This window comes from Onychostruthus taczanowskii, unplaced genomic scaffold, assembly GCF_017590055.1.
Source record: "Onychostruthus taczanowskii isolate IOZ18803 unplaced genomic scaffold, ASM1759005v1 scaffold65, whole genome shotgun sequence".
In the NCBI taxonomy this organism is placed as follows: domain Eukaryota; kingdom Metazoa; phylum Chordata; class Aves; order Passeriformes; family Passeridae; genus Onychostruthus; species Onychostruthus taczanowskii.
Window position 1 is genome coordinate 3,688,526 of NW_024504233.1, and position 21,381 is coordinate 3,709,906.

Genomic DNA, 21,381 nt, shown 5'->3' on the forward strand with positions numbered 1-21,381 from the left:
CTTTTTCAAGTGTTCTGTAAAATTCAGAATAGGTGTCCTTCTGTTCTTATCTATTCCTTGAAGATCTTTCTAGAAAAAATAAGGTTACTGGAAGTGACTAGCATGGCTTCTTTTCCTTGTTAAGGCAATAAACATACAAAACAGTTGTGGGGATAGAGTTACAGTTACATGTACACATTTTTAAGAAGTTGTGCATTTGTAAATTAAATTCCTTTGCTTAAAATACTAGAAAGAAATCAATATTGCTTAAAAAATGAAGTCTCATTGAAAGTACAGACTTCACTTGTTGAGTATTGAAATATGAAGCCAATTTCTTAATAAAAAAATAGTGAAGCTTTTCCTGACTGAAACAGACGAAGACTAATTTTGAGATACTAACTTCCATACCACTTCAGGGAAGAAAGAGGTTGGTTACATAGCAAAATAGCAGTGCTGCAGCCTGATTGATTGGTGTGAGCACTCTTTTTTTGTTTTACTTGCATAGAAATGAACCTTGTCTTCCTTTGCCTGTCAGCTTTTTCTTCTGGGATAAGTGTGGGATGTAGGCAATACACTTTGAAAACTCATGTTAATGATCAAGAGATGTACAGACAGGAACCTTCTTATCAGATGATGCCCAAAACAGATGTTGTGTAGTGGTAATAATAATAATATTAATATAGTATATAATACTGAATCGTAATAATGATAATAATAGTAAAGGTTAAAAGTCCTGTTTTCCCAAGTCACTGTCTGGGAATCTGGAGGGGTTCCTTCTCTCTTTGCCCTCCCTTCTTGCTCAATTCCTTTTTTCTCTGTGGCTTTTTGTCTCTGTTGGTGGGAGTTTTTAGCTCTTATCCCAGTTGTAGGTGAACTAGAAACTGCAAAAATTTTACTTAGGCTTCTCTCATCCTTTATCTCTTTGCATTTCCCCTGACTCTCAGCAATGCAAGAGGAGGCTCTAAAGCTGGTTCTGCTGGCTTTGGAAGATGGATCTGCTCTGTCACGAAAGGTCTTGGTTCTCTTTGTGGTGCAGAGACTGGAGCCGCGATTCCCTCAGGCTTCCAAGACTAGCATTGGGCATGTTGTCCAGCTCCTTTACAGAGCCTCGTGCTTCAAGGTATGAAGATTCTGCCCAGAGGTTTTATGCTATGAAATCCATTGGTTTTCACCTTCAGTTTTTATTGTCCTGTTACATTAAATGTGCCTAAAAATATATGTAGTTAGAGAAAGTATTGCTCATTAAGTCCTATATGAATTTAGAGTTCTTTGTCATTCAGCTGTGATGGCAGCGTAGGCTGAAACATCAACTTGAAGCTGTAAAGTTAGTTTTTGCCTCTGTCCAGTTTCATAGAGGTACTGTTACAAAACCTGGATGTAAAGCACCTTCTTAGAAGTGGCTTAAAGCCAAAAAAATCACTAATTCTGTTAACTCAGTTGTGGTGTGGTTAGAATCAAAGAAATAGGAGACTTTTGGGTGTCAGCTGTATGAAGAACTGCTTAATGTACTTCACGGTATTTAATATCTGTTACTAGGTGCTCAACTTAAATGTCATTTTCTCCTGCTAAATTAGTAGAAAAACGCTTTCGTTTTGCTAATTGTACCTTGAACAAAATTCTGCAGTGCAAACAAAATATCTTGATTGGAGGTGTGGATGCTGTAAAGTCATTTAGGAAGTGTGACACTGTGACCAATATGTGAGTCAGAGTCCAAGTAAACAATGTTTTGTGTCCATTTTGTAGTGGTTCCACTCTGTGGAGTGTGCATTACTTTAGTAGGAACTGGTGTTCACTGGGTGGTGTCACAGTTGATTTTAGTTTAGGAAAAGGACTCAGTTGCTGACCAAAGACGTCGCTTGCCTCGGACTTCACGTAATCTTGGGCTTATCCTGCTTAATTGTATTTGGCTCATTTCTCCTTCCAAGGTGACCAAGCGAGATGAGGATTCCTCCCTGATGCAACTGAAGGAGGAATTCCGGACTTACGAAGCTCTGAGAAGGGAACACGATTCCCAGATAGTTCAAATAGCTATGGAAGCGGGTTTGCGCATTGCGCCAGACCAGTGGTCCTCGCTCTTGTATGGAGACCAGTCTCACAAATCCCACATGCAGAGTATCATTGACAAGGTAAAGCCACCTAGAATCAGCCCAGCCCATCTTGTTTGCAACTGTAGTAGATGTAAATGTTTGTAACATTGAACTTAAAAACTGTGCCATAGGGACTTGCCTGTTAATAATTTGTCCTGTTATTTCAAAACCTGTTATGTCCTAAATAATTAGAATATATATTTGTAACCTAGTGAATCTTGCTTCCTCTGCCATCTGGACATTTTTGCTACTTTACTTCTCTCTGCAGATGGAAACCCACAAAGTTTAGCTAAATAATTGGGGGGTGACCTTTATGAACAGCTGATAAGTGTCTATGTAGTGACAGAGGCTAATGGTCCATGTTTCCGGGCAGGAAGTTTGTGCATAAGTTGGAAAAAAGTTTCACGTGTCTGTGTCTGAAGTAAGACAGAGAGGTGGAAGCACATTTTGTAAATAAAATACCTAAACTCTGGAAATGCCCAAAACTCCCTGTGTTCAGAAGCAACATAGGATAAATGGGCTTTTAGATTAGGGGATGCTTTTTTAAGTGCCTAAATTGGGTGGGAAGAACTGAACCTTGTTGAATGGTTATGAAAGCTGTGAAACAACTTCTTTGGCTGCTGTGCAAGAGGATTGGCTTCAAGATAGCTTCTGCTGTGTATTTATGCCTTTGCCCACTTTTTGAAGTATCCTGCCAAACATCTCTTGAAGGATCTAGGTAGAATTAACAGTTTTAAAACTGAAATTGAGTGATGTTAGGAAATGGAATGTTGCTAGCTATCTTTTCCTTCAACCATCTTGTTCTTTATTTTCTGCTTGCTATACTCAATTTAAAGCAGGGTGCAAACCTGTTGGTTTGGGGATTGGAGATACTAGACTCTCCAGAAATCTAAATTAAATGGTTTCCAATATGGCCCATTTTTTTCTTTGGGTAGCAGCACAACACAAAAGAAACTTTTATTGCTAGAAGTAACACCAGCCTTTATTTTGTCTATTTCAAAGTGTAATGCAATGTCAAAGAACTGTGCTTTCTTAGTGGAAAGGGTTCACTGGAATGGGCTTCTGTGAAAGATGTCTATCTCCAGTTTTGGGAGACAGTTCTTGTGAGCCTGTGGAATAACCTTCAGAAACCATGAGGATTGCTGTGCCTGTAGAAAGTTAATTATGATAATTTTTTTAAGTTGCAGACCCCAGCCTCGTTTGCACAGAGTGTTCAGGAATTAACTATTGCTCTTCAGAGGACTGGAGATCCAGCTAACTTGAATCGTCTTAGACCTCACCTAGAGCTCCTAGCAAATATTGATCCCAGTCCAGGTAAATCTGGGTGTTTTTATGAAAACCTTTAAGTTTAGCAAGATGAGCTTAACACTGTTCAAGGATTGAAAACTGATCATGGAGTGTAAGGATAAGTCCTCATTACTCATCAACTAAAGAGTTTTAGATTCCAGAGTAGAATTTTGATAGATTGAATAGAGAGAAGCTAGACAAAAGTCAGTCTAGACAAGAATGGTTTGTTACCCTACAGAATTCATTATTTTTCTTGTTCATAGGTAATTCTTCAAAACTAGGAAAGAGTCTAGCAACTAGAAGATAGTTGGAAAGAATTTAACTGGGAAATTGAACCTAAGCTGTTGACAGAGGAGAGAAAGATAGAAATTCTTGAAAAAGTCAGCAGTGCTGTAAGGATGGACTACCTGAGAGAGATGGGAAGGGACAGAACAAAGTCCTGTGGCAGAAGTTTTATTTTATACCTACTAAAATTTATAAAATCAATGTTGTATATCAAAATAGTAAAAAGATATAAACTACAACTTTGGGAGATGAAAAACTGTACTTTGTATTCATTTAAACAAACAGAAGTTAAACTTCATTTCCAGTGAGAGCCAGTTATACTTCATAGCTAAAGGAGATGCAGTGCTTTCTTCCCAAATCTTTCATACTGAAACAAGCTGGGGACAAACCTGTGTACTGCAGATTTGTTTGCAAAAACTTGATATGGAAGGTGGCATCACAAATAGCCTCCCTTGATTTTGGTAGCCAAGTCTGGTCTTTGTGGTTTTTTCTGTACTGTTGAGTTGCCTAAAGAACAGCAGGGAAGCATGTTGAAGTACTTCTGGAAGAATTTAGTCCCTGTGAGTGGAATATAATGTCATTAATTCTGCTAAAGATCTTGAAAGGCTCTTTGAGGTACTGTCCTTTGCAGCAGACTGTGCAGGCACACAGTGGGAGTGTCAGCTGCTGGAACAGATTCAAAAACTTCGAAAAAGTAAATTGGCTAAAAAGAAAAGGTGCTCCTATAGAATTGTGACTGCAATTTATTCACAGTGGTTTAGATGGTGCTCTGATTCATAGATTTGCCTTGTGATGTTTTTTCCACATGAGAGGCTTTAATTTCTGTTGCTGTTCTGCATCTTCTCCTGTGTAATCAGGCCAGTGATGACTGTATTCATATGGAATGATTTTACCACCAGGAGTCTGAATGCAAAGAGGGATTTTGAACCTGATATTTTTCTTAATGAGAAGAGCTTGTACAGTGTCTTTACTCTGGAGTTCTTGTGAGATGAGAAAGTTCTTGTAAAAGGAAATAATTTTACATGCTAATAATGGTCTTACTGGCTCATTCGGTATTGTGGGCAGTTCGGTCTTAAGTTTCTAGATACCTCTGTTCTGTAAGAGCTAAATGTCTCAGAATTAAGGTGCTGAATGTTTTTTATCTACTGATGAAATGTTTTTTATAAACTTGGCTAGTAAAGTTTTGTGATACTGATGTGGGATTTTGTATCTGGTTTTGGAAAATCTTTCTGATTTTTGTTTTTGTATTTGGTGTTTGCTGTCCAATCTACAGATGCTCCACCTCCAACATGGGAACAACTGGAAAATGGACTAGTTGCTGTGAGGACTGTGGTTCATGGCTTAGTTGATTATATCCAGAATCACAGCAAAAAAGGAACAGATCAACAACAGGTAAAAGCGAAATTATTTGGGAAATATGTACCCCTAAGTTTTATTTGCTGTATCCTATAGTAGAGGTTTACTAATGTCATCTGGAAAGATGTGGTGTGACAAGGAGCTAATTGAAAACATCACTGCAATTCATATTTATCAAAAAAGAAACAAGAAAAGAAAAAATGTGAAACAATACATATTTACTTCCAAAATCTGTTGAACAGATTTTCACAGCTCACTAGGATGGAAGGAGAGAAGTCTGATCCAGCTGCAGGGGAATTCATTAGGGAAATGAATGACAACCTTCCTGAGCAGAGGGTGGGGAAGGGGCACTGGGTGCTGCTGTGATTTGTGGGAATTTTTCTTGGTTTTGTTTAAATGTGACATATTTCAGCCAGCTGGCTCTCTGTTAATGAAATCATCCTTATACCTGTGCTTAGTGGTCTGTTGAGCTTGAAGATTTAAGAACAGTTGATATGAAGGTGCAATCCAAGTTCCTGAAGCAAATTTTTTTTGTTTTCAGCAATGACAATGTAATTGTGTATTAACTTATCTCATAGTTACCTTATCACACATTCCTTTGATGTCATTTTGTTGTGTAACTCAGTTGATATAAATGCTGCTGAAGTACAGAGCTGCCTGTCCCAGTCCTACTTCTCTGTCACTTTGGCATTCATCCTCTTGGAGAGCTGGTTTGGGGAGCTCAACTAGTAAAAAAATTATCTCTGCCAAAAAAAAAAAAGGCAGCATTAAAGTAAATTATTTCTGCTGTTTCACCTTTTTTATTACTTGGGATGGATAATGAGCACTGTCACCAGCAAAAGGAAAAACAGTAGAAATGCATAAGTGGGAATTTGGGAGGGGAAAAATCAAGATTTTTTGTTGTAGCACATGGTGTGCTGCCTGGAAGGGAGCCCGGAGCCTCAGGAGTAGGAAAGGGATGTCTGCTGAGTCTGGGTAAAGTTGCACTACCTGGCAACAGTGGCCAGTAAAAGGCTGTGTGGCTTATGATCACTCTGCCTGGATCTTCTCACTGCAGTAGAAGGCAAAAAAACCCCAAAACAAACCAAACAAAACCCAAACAAAATAAATGCTCCCAAAATCAAAAACAAACAAAAAAACTTCAACAGTTTGCAGGTGTCTTCTGACAGATATACACCTTTTGGCTTCTCAGAAGGCATGTTGACTTTTACAGACCGGTCCCTTGGTGGGAACTATTGATAGGGTATATCTGATTATTGGTAATTTTTTCATCCTATATCAGTTTTGTCCACTTAACTGTGTCCTAAAATGTACAGCTGTGTTCTAGTCAAGCACTTTAGTAAGCAGTTTGAATAAAAATGTTGTAGAAAACTGAGAGAGACTTGGTTGTCAAAACACATACTCTTGAATCTGTTGGTTCTGTTAAAAAACCAAACACTTCAGGTTTGTTTCATGTCAGGTATTTTAGAAGTACTTGAATTAGAGGAATTATCAACAGTTCAAACTTTGATAAGATGATACATTCAGCTTGCTAAAGTGCACTTTGATGTTCAGGCATCTCACCTGGTTTCTTTAACCTTGTCAGCCCCCTCAGCACAGCAAGTACAAGACATACATGTGCCGAGACATGAAGCAGAGAGGAGGATGTCCCCGGGGGGCCAGCTGCACCTTTGCACACTCACAGGAGGAGCTGGAAAAGTAAGTGTTCTTCTACTAGTAGAAAGCAGTCCAGTCTTAGTTTCAACTTGTCTATAAGAGTTATTTCTCATATTTAGGAATGAGGGGGGAAAGGAGGTATAACCTGGCTGTTAAACTAGTAAGAAGTAATGTGATAAACTTGTAACAGTCATCTCTTAGGTTTTGGAGCTCTTTGTTCTTCCATACAGCAGGATATTTGCTTTGTTCTTCAGTAATGCAGCTCTGAAAGTTTGATGTTACACAAGTGTTATCCAAAGTTTTTGGAGGTGGGCTATTTTCCCTACTCCTTAAGTGTGCCTAAACATGCTGTGTGATGGCATTCACATTGGCTGTTGTTTGGGGGTACTTCTCTTCCTTTTTCATTCAGGTAGGTTGCTGGCAGTTTTCCAAATGTAAGGAATGTGTTGCTAGCTCTCCAAAAAGCTAAAAACAAACAATTCAAGATTTTTTCCTGCGACGAATCTTTGTGCAATCTGTCAGAAAGTTTCCTGCAGGTACCTTCAATTGGTTACATCTGTTGTTGTAGAGTTAAAAAATTATGCTCATATCAAATCTGCACTCTAGATCCATTACAGATTTAGGAGGGCTACCAGTTATGCAAGAGCAAGATGCTGTTGTTCTGGAGTTGCTTTAATTTTTTTTTAAAGTAAAATGGATTATTTAGGAGCTAAAAGAAATAAATACAGTGTATTTTATGTAGTATATTAGCTTGTTACTTGCTTTTTTGGGCTACAATAATTCAAATAAAAGGTTCTTTCTAATGAGAAGAATACTGCAAAGGCTCAGAATTGGCATGCAGTGTTTCTTTTTAATTTCTTAATCTGAAACTCAAAGCTTTAATGTCAGTTCATGGCCTGTATAGCCAGCATGCAGTGCATAGACAAAACACAAAGAAAGAAGAGCAGAGCATGTGGTGTTAGAATGACAAAGACAGTTATTCATATGGCCAAGGAATAGGACTTTAGTACTGTGTGCTGCAGAAACAGTTGAAGAGTTTTTTTGCCTTCTGTCATCACGCTAATGAAATGGAGCTTGGTAATTCTGCTTTGGGATGGTTTTGTTAGCATGTGTTGGGTGGTGGGTCAGTTACACCTCTGAGGCTGTTCTGTGTATCAAGGACTGTTTGTCAGCTTTGCAGGGGGGAGAAGCCTGTTGTAGCCAGACTGGCTTGCATGCCTTGGTATTAATGTTGTCCCGGGCTGAAGAGAATGTTTGTTCAGTGTCTGTGGGTGGTTGGGGAACTTGGGAGTTGTGATTGTTCCTTGTACCTTTTATCTTTGCTTAATTCCTTTAAGTAGCTATTGTGTTAGCACTCCTCCTTTTAAAAATGCTTAGTGTGACTAATATGCATTGCTGCTGCTGTGTGACTCCTCTATGTCTCTATATAGCTTCAGCTTTGGAGAAAGGTTATAAGGAAATGTGTGGTAATGCTTGAGATAGTATATTATCATCTAAATTTGCTTAAACAGCAGCTCATTCCCCTCCTGACAAGGGACAAAGCCCTGTGTGCATAGGCAAGCACTGAACTTTTTAAAAGTTAATTTGTGTCTTACACATGTGGAGACTGCAACAACATCTAAAAAACAAAACAGCCCCAACAATAAAGCCCCTTTTACCGCTCTTGTGTTGCTGTTAATGCACGTGGGCAACCACAGAGATTATCTAAAGATTGAGTAATCAATCAGTTGCCACCTTTTTCTATTTTTATACCTTCCTAGTCTGGATTCCCATCTCACTCTGACTGTTATTTATGATATAAAAGTATCGGCTTTAATCCTGCTAAAGAAATACTATTTGCTTCTTGTTCAGTGAGAGCACTGAGGTCTGCAAATATGGTCTCACACTTGCATTCTGGGATCTGAACTACTGGCAGGGTATTTAGTGGAGGACCATGAACTCTGGAATTTGTTCCCCAGTACCGTTGGCCTACTGGTTTCTGTGGGACTTTGGTTAAAATGCCTGTATTTGTTCAGGCTTTAGTCACAAGCAGTTAGATTTTTTGAATTCTTGCGTATTCATAGAGTTTTTATCTCTGCAGTCACTTTATCAAACAGCAGAAATGGTGTAAGCTGCATACTGATATAGTAAGAATAATCTCAGACTGTGCTTTAAAATATATCACGTGGTTGTAAACACTTGGCTTATTATTGGACAAATAGAGCAAAAGGGTATAACTTCATATTTTTTCTCTTAAATTTTCTGCTATTAGTTTCTTCTCTGAATAATACAGGCTTGAACAGTCTGTGATTCTTATTCTGAAGCTTGTATTACTGTATTTTATGTGAAAATAATACTTTATGTGATGCTTGGTTTTGGTTTTCTTCTCTTGAGATGCATATGTTTAAAGAAAGTAGGATTTGTAAATTTGTTGTGTGACATTTACCTGTGAATTCTTGATGTACTTGTCATTAAAAGTCTTGTTCAAAACTCTTGTTCTGATCAAAACTCCTATTAATAGATCAACTATCAGAGACGTTTTATTCTATTAGGTATTTTCATAAGCCCCTTGAAGAACTTAAATAAAAGGAAGCTTTCAGTAGAATCCATGCTTGAAAAGTCTTGAAAGTACAGCTCCTTTTACTTTTTTTTGTTTCAATTTTTGATATGTGGTTTTTCTTTCTGAAGATTCCGTAAAATGAACAAGCGTCTCGTTCCCAGAAGACCCCTTAGTGCCTCCCTGGGCCAGCTGAATGAGGTGGGCCTGCCTTCAGGAGCTATCCTCTCAGAGGAAGGGCCAGTGGACTTGCCCAATAGGAAAACTTCTGCTCTGCCAAACGGAATTGTGTCAACAGGCAGCACAGTGACACAACTGATTTCTCGAGGGACTGACTCCGGTTATGAAAGTGCTCTGAAGCCAGGGAAGATGGACCACCTGAGTAGCAGTGCCCCTGGATCCCCTCCTGACTTGTACGGGTCTTCCTACCTGTTGTTCAAATTGCTCTGTGTGTGTGTGTCAATGTGGAGTAGAAACAAAGTGAACCAGTTCTTCAGAAAAGAAACAGAACTGTTTGGTTGGCGGGGGGGCACGGTTTAGTGATTATATAGTAGAGTAGAAAGCTAAAGCTCTAAACTGTGTTAATTCCCTGTTTGCTTATATTTTAATTGGAAAAGGTGATAGAGGCCTTCAGAAGGTGGAGTGTAGACAAATAACAGTGTGTTAGAGTACAGCGTGCTATACCAGGCCTTAATGAGCTGTGCCATCTTTCCACTTCTTTAGGCTGGAATCTGTTCCCAAGAGCTCTATTTCTGCTTTGCCAGTGAACCCTCATCCTGTGCCTGCTCGGGTGCCAGCAGATCTGCCCTCGGTGTCTGTCACCAAGCAGTTGCAGATGGTACCACGAGGGTCTCAGCTGTACAGTGCACAACAAGCAGATATGTTTTATCAAGACCCCAGAGGGGCTGCCCCGTCGTTTGAGCCAGCACCCTACCAACAAGGTAAGATTGACCAAGCTCTTTCATCCTCCTGCTGATTTTAGTCTTTCTTCCCACTCTGGTTTTTAAGCCCTTTAATTGAAGTTTTTTTACAAATGATGAAAGACACCAGTATGGTGATGTCATAATAAAATGGAAATCGGCAGGATTTTATGCCTTGACTGAGGACTTCAGTGCAAGTGAAAACAATACCTGTATCTGTCCAAGTGTTGCAAGTCCTTCTGTCTTCAGTTCTTCCTAACTGGGCTGGATGAGGGATCCATTGTGGTAAACATTAATTTAGTTTGACTCAGGGAAAATGGAAATAAAGTGCATGTGATGACTAGAGATAAAATAAATTAGAGAAGGGCGTTCACAAAAAAAGAAAATGTCATAAAAAAGGAACTAAGAGGAGAAACTTAACTATAAAGAGAGCACGTGGATAAAAATAATATTGAAGGGGATTAAAGAGAGATGATGTGGCTATCTGTATGAAAACTGAGAGTGATTCTTAGGCAATGTGAGGTTGCAGAGAGAAGTGAGATAAAGTGAAGTTAATGTGAAAGAAAAATAAGCACTATAAGACCACAGGAAGTTAAAAGCAGAAAAAGCTCTAGAAAGGAAAAGTGAAATGGGGGAAGCCATTTCTGAGAAAGTTGCAGAGCATTCTGAAGAAAAACTAACTACTTACATTTGTTTATTATGTGCCAGTGAACATCTGAGTTGTCCACAAAATTTGATGTAATGCACATATTCATACTTCTTTTAAAATTATCCAGAGATCCCAGATAGAATAATAAAATCTTCAGGTAACCAGGCATTGTGATATTGCAAGTCTTTCATGATTTACAGTTCTGAAATGTCTTTCTCCTGTTCAAGACATAGAACAAATCTCTAAATGACTTTAAATCCTAATAATCCAAGTTCCTTTACCCCAACGGTGACTCTGGTATGTTGAGATAAATTGAATTTGGTTGCATGGATTAAGATGTACAGGCCAATCTTGAGTTTACTTTTTAGGTCTTACCTGGCTGAAAGCATTTGTAGCAATCTGCAGAGACATTCTGATGGTTTATTTCTATTTGGTGTGCTGGCAGAGCGCCTGTGGTGGGCTCAGTCTCACCAGCTCTTTATCAGTTGCTGTAACATTGACACTGTGCTGGTATCTTAGGTGATTACACTGTGTCACTTGAGCTTTGGATTAACTTTTGCTTCTTCAGGGTTTTCTGTGGTCACTTTTTGTGGACAATTGTGGTAATCACTTGTTGTATCTTGTGTTTCCTCCCCCTTGCCTTGCTTTAGGAGTGTACTATCCCACTCAGTCCATGTCTCGCTTTGTCCGACCTCCTCCGTCAGCGGCCGAGGCGGGTGCTCCGTACCTGGAGCACTACGGGCCGTACCTGCCGGAGCGCGTGGTGAGCCCGCAGTACCCGCAGCCGCAGGGGTACCCGACCCTGGCACAGCCCGTGTACCCCCCGCACTACGACGGCCGCCGCGTCTACCCCCCCGTGCAGCCCTACCAGCGGGAGGACGTGGTGCGGGGCAGCCCGGTGCCCATCGACATCCCGCAGGCGCCTGTGCCCCTCTACGTACCTGAGGCCAGAGAGCGATACCAGCAAACTGAGCCTTATTGCCCGGTGGCTCCGCATCTTGGTCAGATCAGACCTTCGTGCCACAGGGTACGGGTTCTACGCTCTGCTTTTGTGGTTGTTTTGAGAGGGGAACTGTAAACTGCTTGAGGAATTGAATGTTTTTGTACTAAGGGGGTGGCCTTTGTGAAAGTCTCAACTTTATGAAGCGGATGAAAAACTGGAAGGTAGTTTAGTTACTGGTCAACTCTGCAGTTGAAATTATGTTAATATGTAAAAGTAGGCTGCTTTAGCGCTCGAAGTAGAAAAGCATTGTAATTCACTTTGGAAATCTCATAAGTCTCTGACTTCTCCAGCAAAGATTAGGCTGGAGAGGGCTGCTCAAGTGCAGAGTAAATACAGCATGTGGAAGTGGTCTCGTGTGCATTCTTGTATTGCCCATCTGTGACTGGCCAATGCTGTACCTCAATAATAAACATAAAACATACCTGCCCTGATAAAAGAATTAAAGATTCTGCTCTTCTGAATTTTTTCTAGTTAGATAGTTAACTGGAAGGTCTTCCTGTTGTAAGTTTACAAATTTGTTTGTAACTCTGTTCTGACTCACCAGCTGTAACTGTCCCAACTCACCAGCTGGAATTGAGTTCTGTAGAATAATTGGATTTAGATTATTCAGATTAAAGGCTCTGAATCCTATTGCCGGGTATAGGAAGTGTTTTTAACATAACTTAGATTTATCAGTTTGAGTGTGCTATGTTTAATTCTATTGCAAAGTGAATAATAAATGTGACTAGTGACCTGTAGTGTTCTATCAATTTACCCTACATGACTGTAATGGGAACTTGCCATGCTGAACGTGTGCCAGTGGGAACTTTGCCAAGGTGTAACACATTGCCTGTTTGTGGGGTGTCTTGAACTATCACTGGCCAGTGTGGGAACATGTATGTCCTGTATGAAAACATGTATGTCCTGTATGAAAGTTAACAGCTAGACTTTAACAAAGTGGTCATTACTTGTTGCTTTAATGATTCTGTCTATCCTCTGTATTTCCCTCTCCTTGCAGTACATAGCTTATTTCATTCAGGTAAACAACACTTAGAAAATTATTCATTTTGTACTTCAATGCTTCAGGAGCTCTGAGACATTTTCCTGTCTTCATTTCAGCCTCATCCCAGCCTGGATGAACTTCACCGACGAAGGAAAGAGATCATGGCCCAGCTGGAAGAGAGGAAGGTGATTTCTCCACCTCCTTTTGCACCATCACCAACCTTGCCTCATCCTTTTCACTCAGAGGAGGTAAGCGTATTTTGACGAAACATGAGATACTGACATGTTTAGAAAATACTCAGGCATTTGCGTGCTGAGAGGTGTAGACAATAAGAAAATCAGAACAATACAGCACTGGCAGGTGTTGTAGAAAGTAGATTTCATGCCTAGCTGGGAAGCTCATGCAGTACAGTTTTAGGGGGCTGTTGATCTACCAGTGGTCCTAAGCTCTCTGCTTTCGGTGCAGCCAAGAAAATTAATTTAGAGCCATTACTAATTGAAGTAATCGCTCTTCACAGTTACTAGACTTTACTTCTGATGTATTTAGGATGAAGTAACAGCTTGATACAGATGTATTTTTTTAACCAGTGTCAAAATATCACCTTCAAACTGTCCAAGTGAACAGTCAGCACTGGGAGTGTAGCCAGGGGCTCAGAATTTCACACACTTCATGTGTTCTCTGGCTCAATTCCAGAGGGTAATGTTTCTGATAAAAAATAATCCTGGTGATGTTTCTCAAGTTCCCTACTGTTGAAGTGAACAGGGATAGCTGTGAAACTGCTTCTTCCCTTCACTTACAGAACCAGATTTTTGTTTTTGTACAGTACTTGGATGAAGACCTGAAGGTAGCTGGGAAATACAAAGGAAATGACTACAGCCAGTACTCTCCCTGGTCCTGTGACACCATCGGCTCCTACATTGGAACCAAAGATGCAAAACCCAAAGATGTTGTGGCAGCAAGGAGTGTGGAGATGGCGGTATGCAGGGATAAGGGGAAAACAGAAGAGTGGATATTTCTGTGGGTTGGGAAGGACTTTTATTTGCTCTCCACGATGATGGCAGTGCTTTTATTTAAGCTCAGAAGTGCACTGCAGTCACAGAAAGCATTTGCAAGTGTGTGAAGCACTTTGTTTTCAAAGTTTGAGCAGTTCTACCCTTGTGTAGCTGGTACAAAATTCTGCATATAGTTGCAGGATAACCTCTCTGCTCTGAAGCCATAGATAGCAAGAATATTGTGCAAGGATTATTCTTTGCACTTACTTGAAATGCAAAAATTATTCTGTCCTGGCAGCTTGTTAATTAAGCATGTCCATTTGTTGCTGCCTGTACTTCTTTCTGTCAGAGAAAGATGCTGTATCTTAACTTTAAGCAATTAATTCCTTTTAAGGTGGCTGTTATGGCTGTTAAGGGTGTTACTAGGTTTTAGTTTGAGGACTGTGATTTTTGACCACATGACTTGCATGAAGTTTTTGAGAAAAGCACAGTCAAAACTTTGTACTAGGCTGTTTCTTCTTGAAGGCAATTTCTAGCTCTATGCTGCACTTATTCAGCCCTTCACTGAACTTTGGGAGGTGGGCTGTGATCTTGTTCTGTGCTGCTCCATTTTTGCTGGGTCAGTGTTCTAAAATGAAGGGGCTGCTTGGGTGTTACTATTTGGAGTCATGAATGGGGAAGAAAATAAAGAGGAGTCCTACATACCACCACTATTCAATTTCGTCCTAGCACTCAGGCATCACTCAACATGAGCAGTAGGCTGGTACATATGCACATAGCAAGTCATTCAAGCTCTTCAAGAGAAAAGACTGTTTAGCCTGAGGAACTATTTTACAGAGATTCATCTATTCTTCTTCGTCCCCCATCTGCAAAAGTGATTTGTTGACTTATTTTTGTATTGTTGGAGTCGTGGTGAGCTTTCTTTGGCCAATAAGAGGTGTGGGGGAAACATTTCTAATCAAAATTCATTCTTCTGTAGACAGATGCTCACCTGTATCAACCACTTTATTAAATCAGGATATTTTTGGTTCAGCTTCTCCTCGGGCTGCCCTTTCCCCCTCTGTCCCATTGGAATTAAATTTGTCTTTTCTGTCTGCTGAATTGCTTTCCTCTTAATACCTTGAAGCCACTATTGGAAATGGACCCAAAAAGGAGGCTTTCTCCTGAAAAAAGCAGAGCAAAAAATTGCATTTAGTGTACAGCTTTGGCCTTTTTACCTGTCCTCTTGCTCTCAGTTCTACACAGTGTGGTTGCCTGGAGTTATCACACTGCCACGTTTGACCTGGAGAAGTACTGAGATTACTTGGAATCAGCTTATTGCTATCTAAGTGGCAGCATCCAGGAGTGATAAACAACTCTTGGCTTTCATCCCTGCTGCTAGAAAACTGTGTAAAAAACCTGCAGCTCAATTACAAGAAGTAAGGTTCTGGAGAAGTAACCTCCTTTTTCAAGGCTCAAAAAAGTATTCTTCTGCCCCAGAGCTAATTTTCAGATAAGCAAAATGGGATCTCTGCTGCTTTTCAGTTTTTATCTCCTCACAGGAAAAAAATTATCAAGAGACCTTTACCAAATTGATTCTTAAGTGATTTTTTTTTTTTAATCATTCGTAAGAGATTCCTTTTTTGAAGGACAGGAGTAGTATCATCTGAATGCATAATTCTGAATATTTGGCAGATACATGCAGCTTTACTGAGTAAATTAAAGAATATTAAAATTGGTACTAGCATCCTATGGCCTCGAGATTAAAATGTAATTTTTTTCCACATTTCTTGAGTTTAGCTTCCAACTTAGTAGTTACTGCCATTTTCAGCCCTTTATTCCTGCCTCAGGTATGTTAACTGTTTTTAGCAATCCTTATCCCCACTGAATGCTTGCAGAGTTTTATTTTATTATTGCACTATATCTTGGTGTAGTGGTCCCACTTACCTTGCTCTTTTTGTTCTACTGTGCACAGTTTTACTTCTTTAGCAAAGTCTTAACTTGATTTTGACAATTTTTAACATGTTACATTTTCTGGTAGTCAACAGATAGCTTTCTTATTTAAGTCAGCTCTTGGAGGAGAGAGTGAACGCTTTTTCTCTCTTCATGTGCTGACCCATTAAGGTATTTGAGTCAGAAAGTTGGCTAGAAACAAGGATGTTCCAAACAGTACTGCTGCTTTATGAAAAGTGCCTGAAAAGATATACCAGGCATGTCCAAGTAAGTGCAGTACTGAAAAATTCCCATTCTGAGTCATTTGCAGGCTGTTAGGTTATACAATTCTTAGCACTGGGCTTCAGAGAAATTTCTTTTTGATTCTAGAAGGAATGTGTATTCCTGAGAGATGTCTACTGATCTCTTCTTTGAGTTTATATGAGGGGGAGGCGTTCTCCCGCTTCTCTTATCATTAGACTTTCTCTGGCTCAGTTTCTATTTACTGCTGCTCTCTTCTTCTGGATTTGATCACAATTAATTCTGCACCTTTTTCACTGTGGTGTACTAGTGGTACCTAAAGGTAGACCATTAAGGAGACAGACAGACATCCCCTCTGACAGTGGAGTTGGAAACTGAAGAGTAGGAAAACTAGTTGAAAAGTGAATAGAGAATACAAGAGAAACGAACTGTATGTACCAAATTGTTGTGAAAGGAATGTGTCCTGTTACTTTTGGAATGAGTTTTGGAGTGCCTTTTCCATGTCTCGTGCAGAATGTGGACAGTAAAGCCATGCGTGAGCAGCGTCTGGACATGCAGCGCCGAGCGGCCGAGGCGGGCGACGATGACCTCATTCCGTTTGGAGACCGACCGACTGTGTCAAGATTTGGGGCCATCTCCCGTACTTCCAAAGCCATGTACCAGAACTCTGGGCCCATGCAGGCCATGGCAGTTCAGGGAGCTGCCACCAAATCCATCATTTCAGGTATGATCTCTTGGATTTTGCTGGCTGTTGCTATTTTCTGTACTGCTGTAGTGTTGTACAGGTTGAAGACAAGCCCGGTAAATTTACGTCTTGTCTTAGAAATACAGCTGTGGTGTGTGTTAATGCCACTTAAAATAACTGCAAGTAGGGTTATACTGAGAAGACTGAATTCAGAACAAGGTTGCCACAGCTTTCTGAGATCACTTGGTCTTGACAAGAGGAAACTAAGGGCAGACCCCATAGCAGTCTACAGCTTCCTCTTGAGGGGATGCAGAAGGGCAGGTCCTGATTTCTCTCTAGTGACCAGTGATAGGACTGGAGCTGTGTCAGGGGAGGGTTAGGTTGGATATCAGGAAAAGATTCTCCCCTCAGAGTGGCACTGAACGGGGAATGGTCACAGCCCCAGGACTGTCAGAGCTCCAGAAGTGTATGGACAGTACTCTTGGGTACACAGTGGGATTGTTGGGGTGTTTGTGGAAAGTCAGGAGTTGGTCTCTGTGGTCCTTATGGGTCTCTTCCAACTTGGGATATTCAATGATTCTGTGTTTGTGCATACACAGTGTATTTGTTAGTGATATGTTGTTGCTGTTTGGAAGAAGTTACTTTGTTCTGCCAGTCCCTCTGATAGGAAGCTTATTTTAAATCTGCAGCCCAGAATCCAGAAGCCTAGCACTTTCCCAAATACACAATGCAAAACCATCTTGATGAAGTATTTTACTGCTGCTGTCCTGCTTTATGGGTAGCTGCTGCTGCAAGGTTAATGCAGCCATTGTCTCATGTACTGTTAGGCAAAGTGAAAAAGTACAAGTAGTTCATTTCCAACACATCTATTTTCTAATCACATGTATGGCCTTCTGTTTTACTCCAAAAGATTGTCTCTTGAGGTACACTGAATAACCTTAAGAAAATATTGAATTATTATATTCCTCCAAACTTGCTTCTAGCTCTTTCAGGCAGTAATTTTTTAGACTTTATTACAGGTAGAACTCTGACTTCCCTGAAAATTTATTCTTTAAACTGTAGTTACTGAGGTATGTCAGATTATCAGTGAACTCCTGAGTCTTTTAGGAACTTCAGTAGTAAAAATAACTGCAATCATCATGTCTGTAAGTTTTGTTCTGTGTTTGCTCCTCTGCCTGAGTATCTGAAGTCCTTCACAATCTCAGACTCTGGAAGGCTGTCACAGACTGTTAGTCCTACAGGAAGAGTCATGTATCAGGCATGTGAGACCGGTCACAGAGAGTATTTCTCTGTTCATTTAATCAGAAGAAATGTTCAGCTTCTCATGATTAGAGGGCTGGCCTTTCTTCTTCTTCTCTGTCTAGTTCTGTGTTGGCTGAACGACTGAAAGGGTGATTTTGTAGTAATGCAATGTGGTTTTCTCGTGTTCCCTGGTAGACTACAGTCCTTACGAAACCCACGGTGGCTGGGGAGGCTCTCCATATTCTCCTCATCAAAATATACCTTCTCAGGGACGTTTCAGTGACAGGTAGGATTGCTGTGGGGTTTTTTTACTTTTTTCTAAATGTTCTTTTATCTATTTTTTTCTGTGCCAGTGGAGTAAAGATTTTTTTAAAATCTCCTTATTTTCCAATCCCAAAGGGAGAGGCTGTCCATGTCGGATGTGGCTGGTCATGGGAAGCAGTTGCCCTCAGCTGACCGAGAGCAGCAGCTGCGCATGGAACTGCAGCAAGTTGACCATCAGATCAGCCAGCAGACCCAAATGAGGGGGCTGGAGGTTGGTACCAGCATTTGGAGCAGCACTGAGGGGGTGGGATGGAGGGAGATGACATTGGTAAAGCCTTTCAGGGGCTGACCTTTGTAGTGATACTCAGTAACAATACTTAATCCTGTGATGCCAGGCGGCAGGGCTGTGGTGCAAGTTCCAGCCTTTCTGCTTAGCAGCAGAAACTTCCCTGCACTCCACATGCACATCAACACCATATTTGAATCTGCAGTCTGTGCTCAGTCTTGTTTGCTATTGTTCTCTTTTTCACTCCCCCTCTGTCCAGCTCTACTCAGAGGCAAACTTGGAGTGTAGGAGCCTGTTCATCTTGACTTTACTGCTGTTGGAAATGTCTGATTTTATGTGCAGAAAGCCATGAGCTTCATCTGTTCCATGTTTAGCGCTGTGTTTGTACCTGTTTCTTTCTAAATAGCACAAACCACAAGAGTCAAGAAAGTAAATGTGTAATATATTTAGCTTGAAAAATTAAGGCTTAATATGTTATGGCTCTTGGCTTAGAAGAAATGTAGCATAAGGAAAGATGAGTGTGTGTTTCTGAAAGAATTAATGAGCTGAAATATTTTTATATTTATATGAGACAGGAGTAATGTCAAGCCATAATGAATGAATAGTTTTAGAAAACCTTAGTTACTTTTACCAGAAAACTGTTCTAGGTATCTCAGCAACTATTTGTGTTAACATTTTCCCAGAAGAAATTGCTGTAAGTAGTGGATAGCAGCTTCTGCTGAAGCCATGGTTAGTTAAGAACACACATTACAGAGGAGGGTTATTGCAGATTAGTTTAAGAGCTCACAATTAAGTCACAGCAGTAGTTGGAGTAATATGCATTTGTTAGTTACTTGAAACATAGCTTGTGTTCTTGTGCTCTTGTTTGGGAATGAGAGGAGAAAATGTTTTCAATCTTGCATGTCTGCATTTGCCATAATACAAGAGTACTGGAAAGTTGCAAAACCTGTAAGTGGCCCTCTCCTGCTCATCATTGTTGTGATTGTGTCAGTGTTAAATCCTACAGAGCTGAATCTTGAGCCTTTGGCATAATTGGATATTTTGGCATAATATGAATTCTGCAGAATTAGTTATTTTGATTAAGTACAGCTTTCAGTTTATCTCTTATGTTTAAAGCTGCATGTAGATATTGGAAATCAAGGAGTCTTCACTGGCTCGCCTATTACAAGATTGCAGCAATCAATTCAGCCAGAACATGAAGAACTAGATCATTTTGCTTTTGCATTGTATGAGCATTTCTACTTAAAGACCAGCCAAATGCTGGGTTGTGTAGAATACAAGATGATGTATTTAAATGCAGAGCCCACGCTCGCAGAACACTTGTGAATACAAGTGTTAGCCGATTTTTGGAATGGCTGACATGGCTACTGGTTCTAGTAACTTGCTACTTGTGAATGACCATAGTCACTTGCCTCTCTCTGTTCCTGTTTCCTAATGTGGGTCAGTAGAGACCTACATATTGACAACTACATCTCAAGATGCTGTAGTAATAATTCTGGCTCTGTTTTGCAATTAGATAAGTTCTACTGCTGTAAATAAAGCAGCAGACTTGCTTATCTGCAATTTCTGTTGTTGAACACAGAGCTCAGAAGAGAGTAATGTTTTTGTTCATGGGCTTAGTCTTAGTTTTGAGAAGGGAGTGACATATGAAGAAAAGACATGCAAATTTATGACAGCAAGAGGTATTTAACACTGCTTGTTTAAAAATTAAAATACTTGTCCTTGCCTACAGAAACATGTTGAAACTTGCATTGGAAGTGATTTCAATTGGGACATTGTGAAATGTGGCCTTGGTTTTGTAAATGAGCAATACTCTAGAATTATGGCCTTAGAGCTCTCTGTGCTTGGTGTGTTGTGTGCTCAGTTGTGTATGTGCTTGGCTTTATGCATTTAGGCTGTTAGTAACAGGCTGCTGTTGCAGAGAGAGGCGACTACCCTGGCAGGCCAACCACAGCCCCCACCCCCACCTCCCAAGTGGCCTGGGATGATCTCAAGTGAACAGCTGAGCTTGGAGCTACACCAGGTGGAAAGGGAAATTGGGAAGAGAACCCGTGAGCTGAGCATGGTGAGTGCTGGGGGGCTGGGAGGCAGAGAGATGCAGTGGAGAGCCATGTACCTGGCTGCAGCCCCTTCACCCTAGCAAACAGGCTCCCTGCTGGATGCTCACAGCTGGAGTTATCCATCTTCCTCTTCACCTCTATTCTTCAAAACCTCCTGAGGAGTTTCTTGAGCCTCTTTAAGTGTTGTTAATTTGTCACCATTTGAAATAAGCATTGTGTTGACTTTGATGGATACCAAATTGTCTCCAAGGTCACTGTGCCATGAGCTCTGTAAACTGCTTTAGCGTAGGAAACATTGTGCAGGTACAGGCTAGTGTTCAGAAGTCTGTGTGCTGTTACAGTCTGTGGCCTTTGCTTGTTGTTACAAGGATCATCCCTTCCTTTTGGGAAATACTGTGTCCTGAGAGGATGAGCAAATCTAAAAGTCTGGTTTTGTCTCATGGCTTTTGCGGGTTAAACTGTGTGACTGCAATTTACAGCCCTTCTTCATTGTCCCTAAGGCATGAAATCTCCAACTCTTTCAACACACTCTTAAAGTATTTTTCATCTGTTCTTTCTTTAAAGGAGAGCCAGTCTTCACTGGATATGAAAAACAAGCTGGGCACCACTAAACAGACAGAAAATGGACAACTAGAACCACAAAACAAGGTTCCAGCTGAGGACCTTACACTGACATTCAGGTAACACGGGCCTTCAACCTGTCTTTGTATAACAGGAGACACTTCTTCAGGGCCACTCTCCTGTTGAATAAATACCCTTGCCTCACATCAGCTCTGATGAGGAATCACCTACTAGGCAAAAAGAATACAAATCAAGTTTGTATAGTGCAAGTATGAATTAAGGACCTCTCTAGCTGTGGAGTAGGTGAGTGGAACAAGACTATATAAATTAATGGAACAGAAGACTTGCAGAGAGGAAACCATCTGGTCAGTATTGGATG

The 21,381-nt window shown here is 40.5% G+C and overlaps 1 protein-coding gene across 13 annotated transcripts in view; it reads left to right on the top strand.

The window, feature by feature from the left end:
* RC3H1 (ring finger and CCCH-type domains 1) overlaps window positions 1-21,381 on the top strand; it is a 61,618-nt gene that overhangs the window by 31,676 nt on the left and 8,561 nt on the right. For 5 of the 13 annotated variants that reach the window (XM_041420667.1, XM_041420666.1, XM_041420670.1 and 2 more), the window contains exons 5-19: window positions 924-1,099; window positions 1,905-2,105; window positions 3,248-3,380; window positions 4,912-5,030; window positions 6,580-6,692; window positions 9,318-9,599; window positions 9,910-10,127; window positions 11,406-11,782; window positions 12,857-12,988; window positions 13,546-13,716; window positions 16,418-16,628; window positions 18,027-18,117; window positions 18,231-18,366; window positions 20,276-20,446; window positions 21,006-21,121. In XM_041420667.1, coding sequence (XP_041276601.1) covers window positions 924-1,099; window positions 1,905-2,105; window positions 3,248-3,380; window positions 4,912-5,030; window positions 6,580-6,692; window positions 9,318-9,599; window positions 9,910-10,127; window positions 11,406-11,782; window positions 12,857-12,988; window positions 13,546-13,716; window positions 16,418-16,628; window positions 18,027-18,117; window positions 18,231-18,366; window positions 20,276-20,446; window positions 21,006-21,121 — 2,647 coding nt within the window. The remainder of the gene's footprint in view (window positions 1-923; window positions 1,100-1,904; window positions 2,106-3,247; window positions 3,381-4,911; window positions 5,031-6,579; window positions 6,693-9,317; window positions 9,600-9,909; window positions 10,128-11,405; window positions 11,783-12,856; window positions 12,989-13,545; window positions 13,717-16,417; window positions 16,629-18,026; window positions 18,118-18,230; window positions 18,367-20,275; window positions 20,447-21,005; window positions 21,122-21,381) is intronic. The other 8 variants (XM_041420672.1, XM_041420673.1, XM_041420675.1 and 5 more) reach the window with 5 other exon arrangements.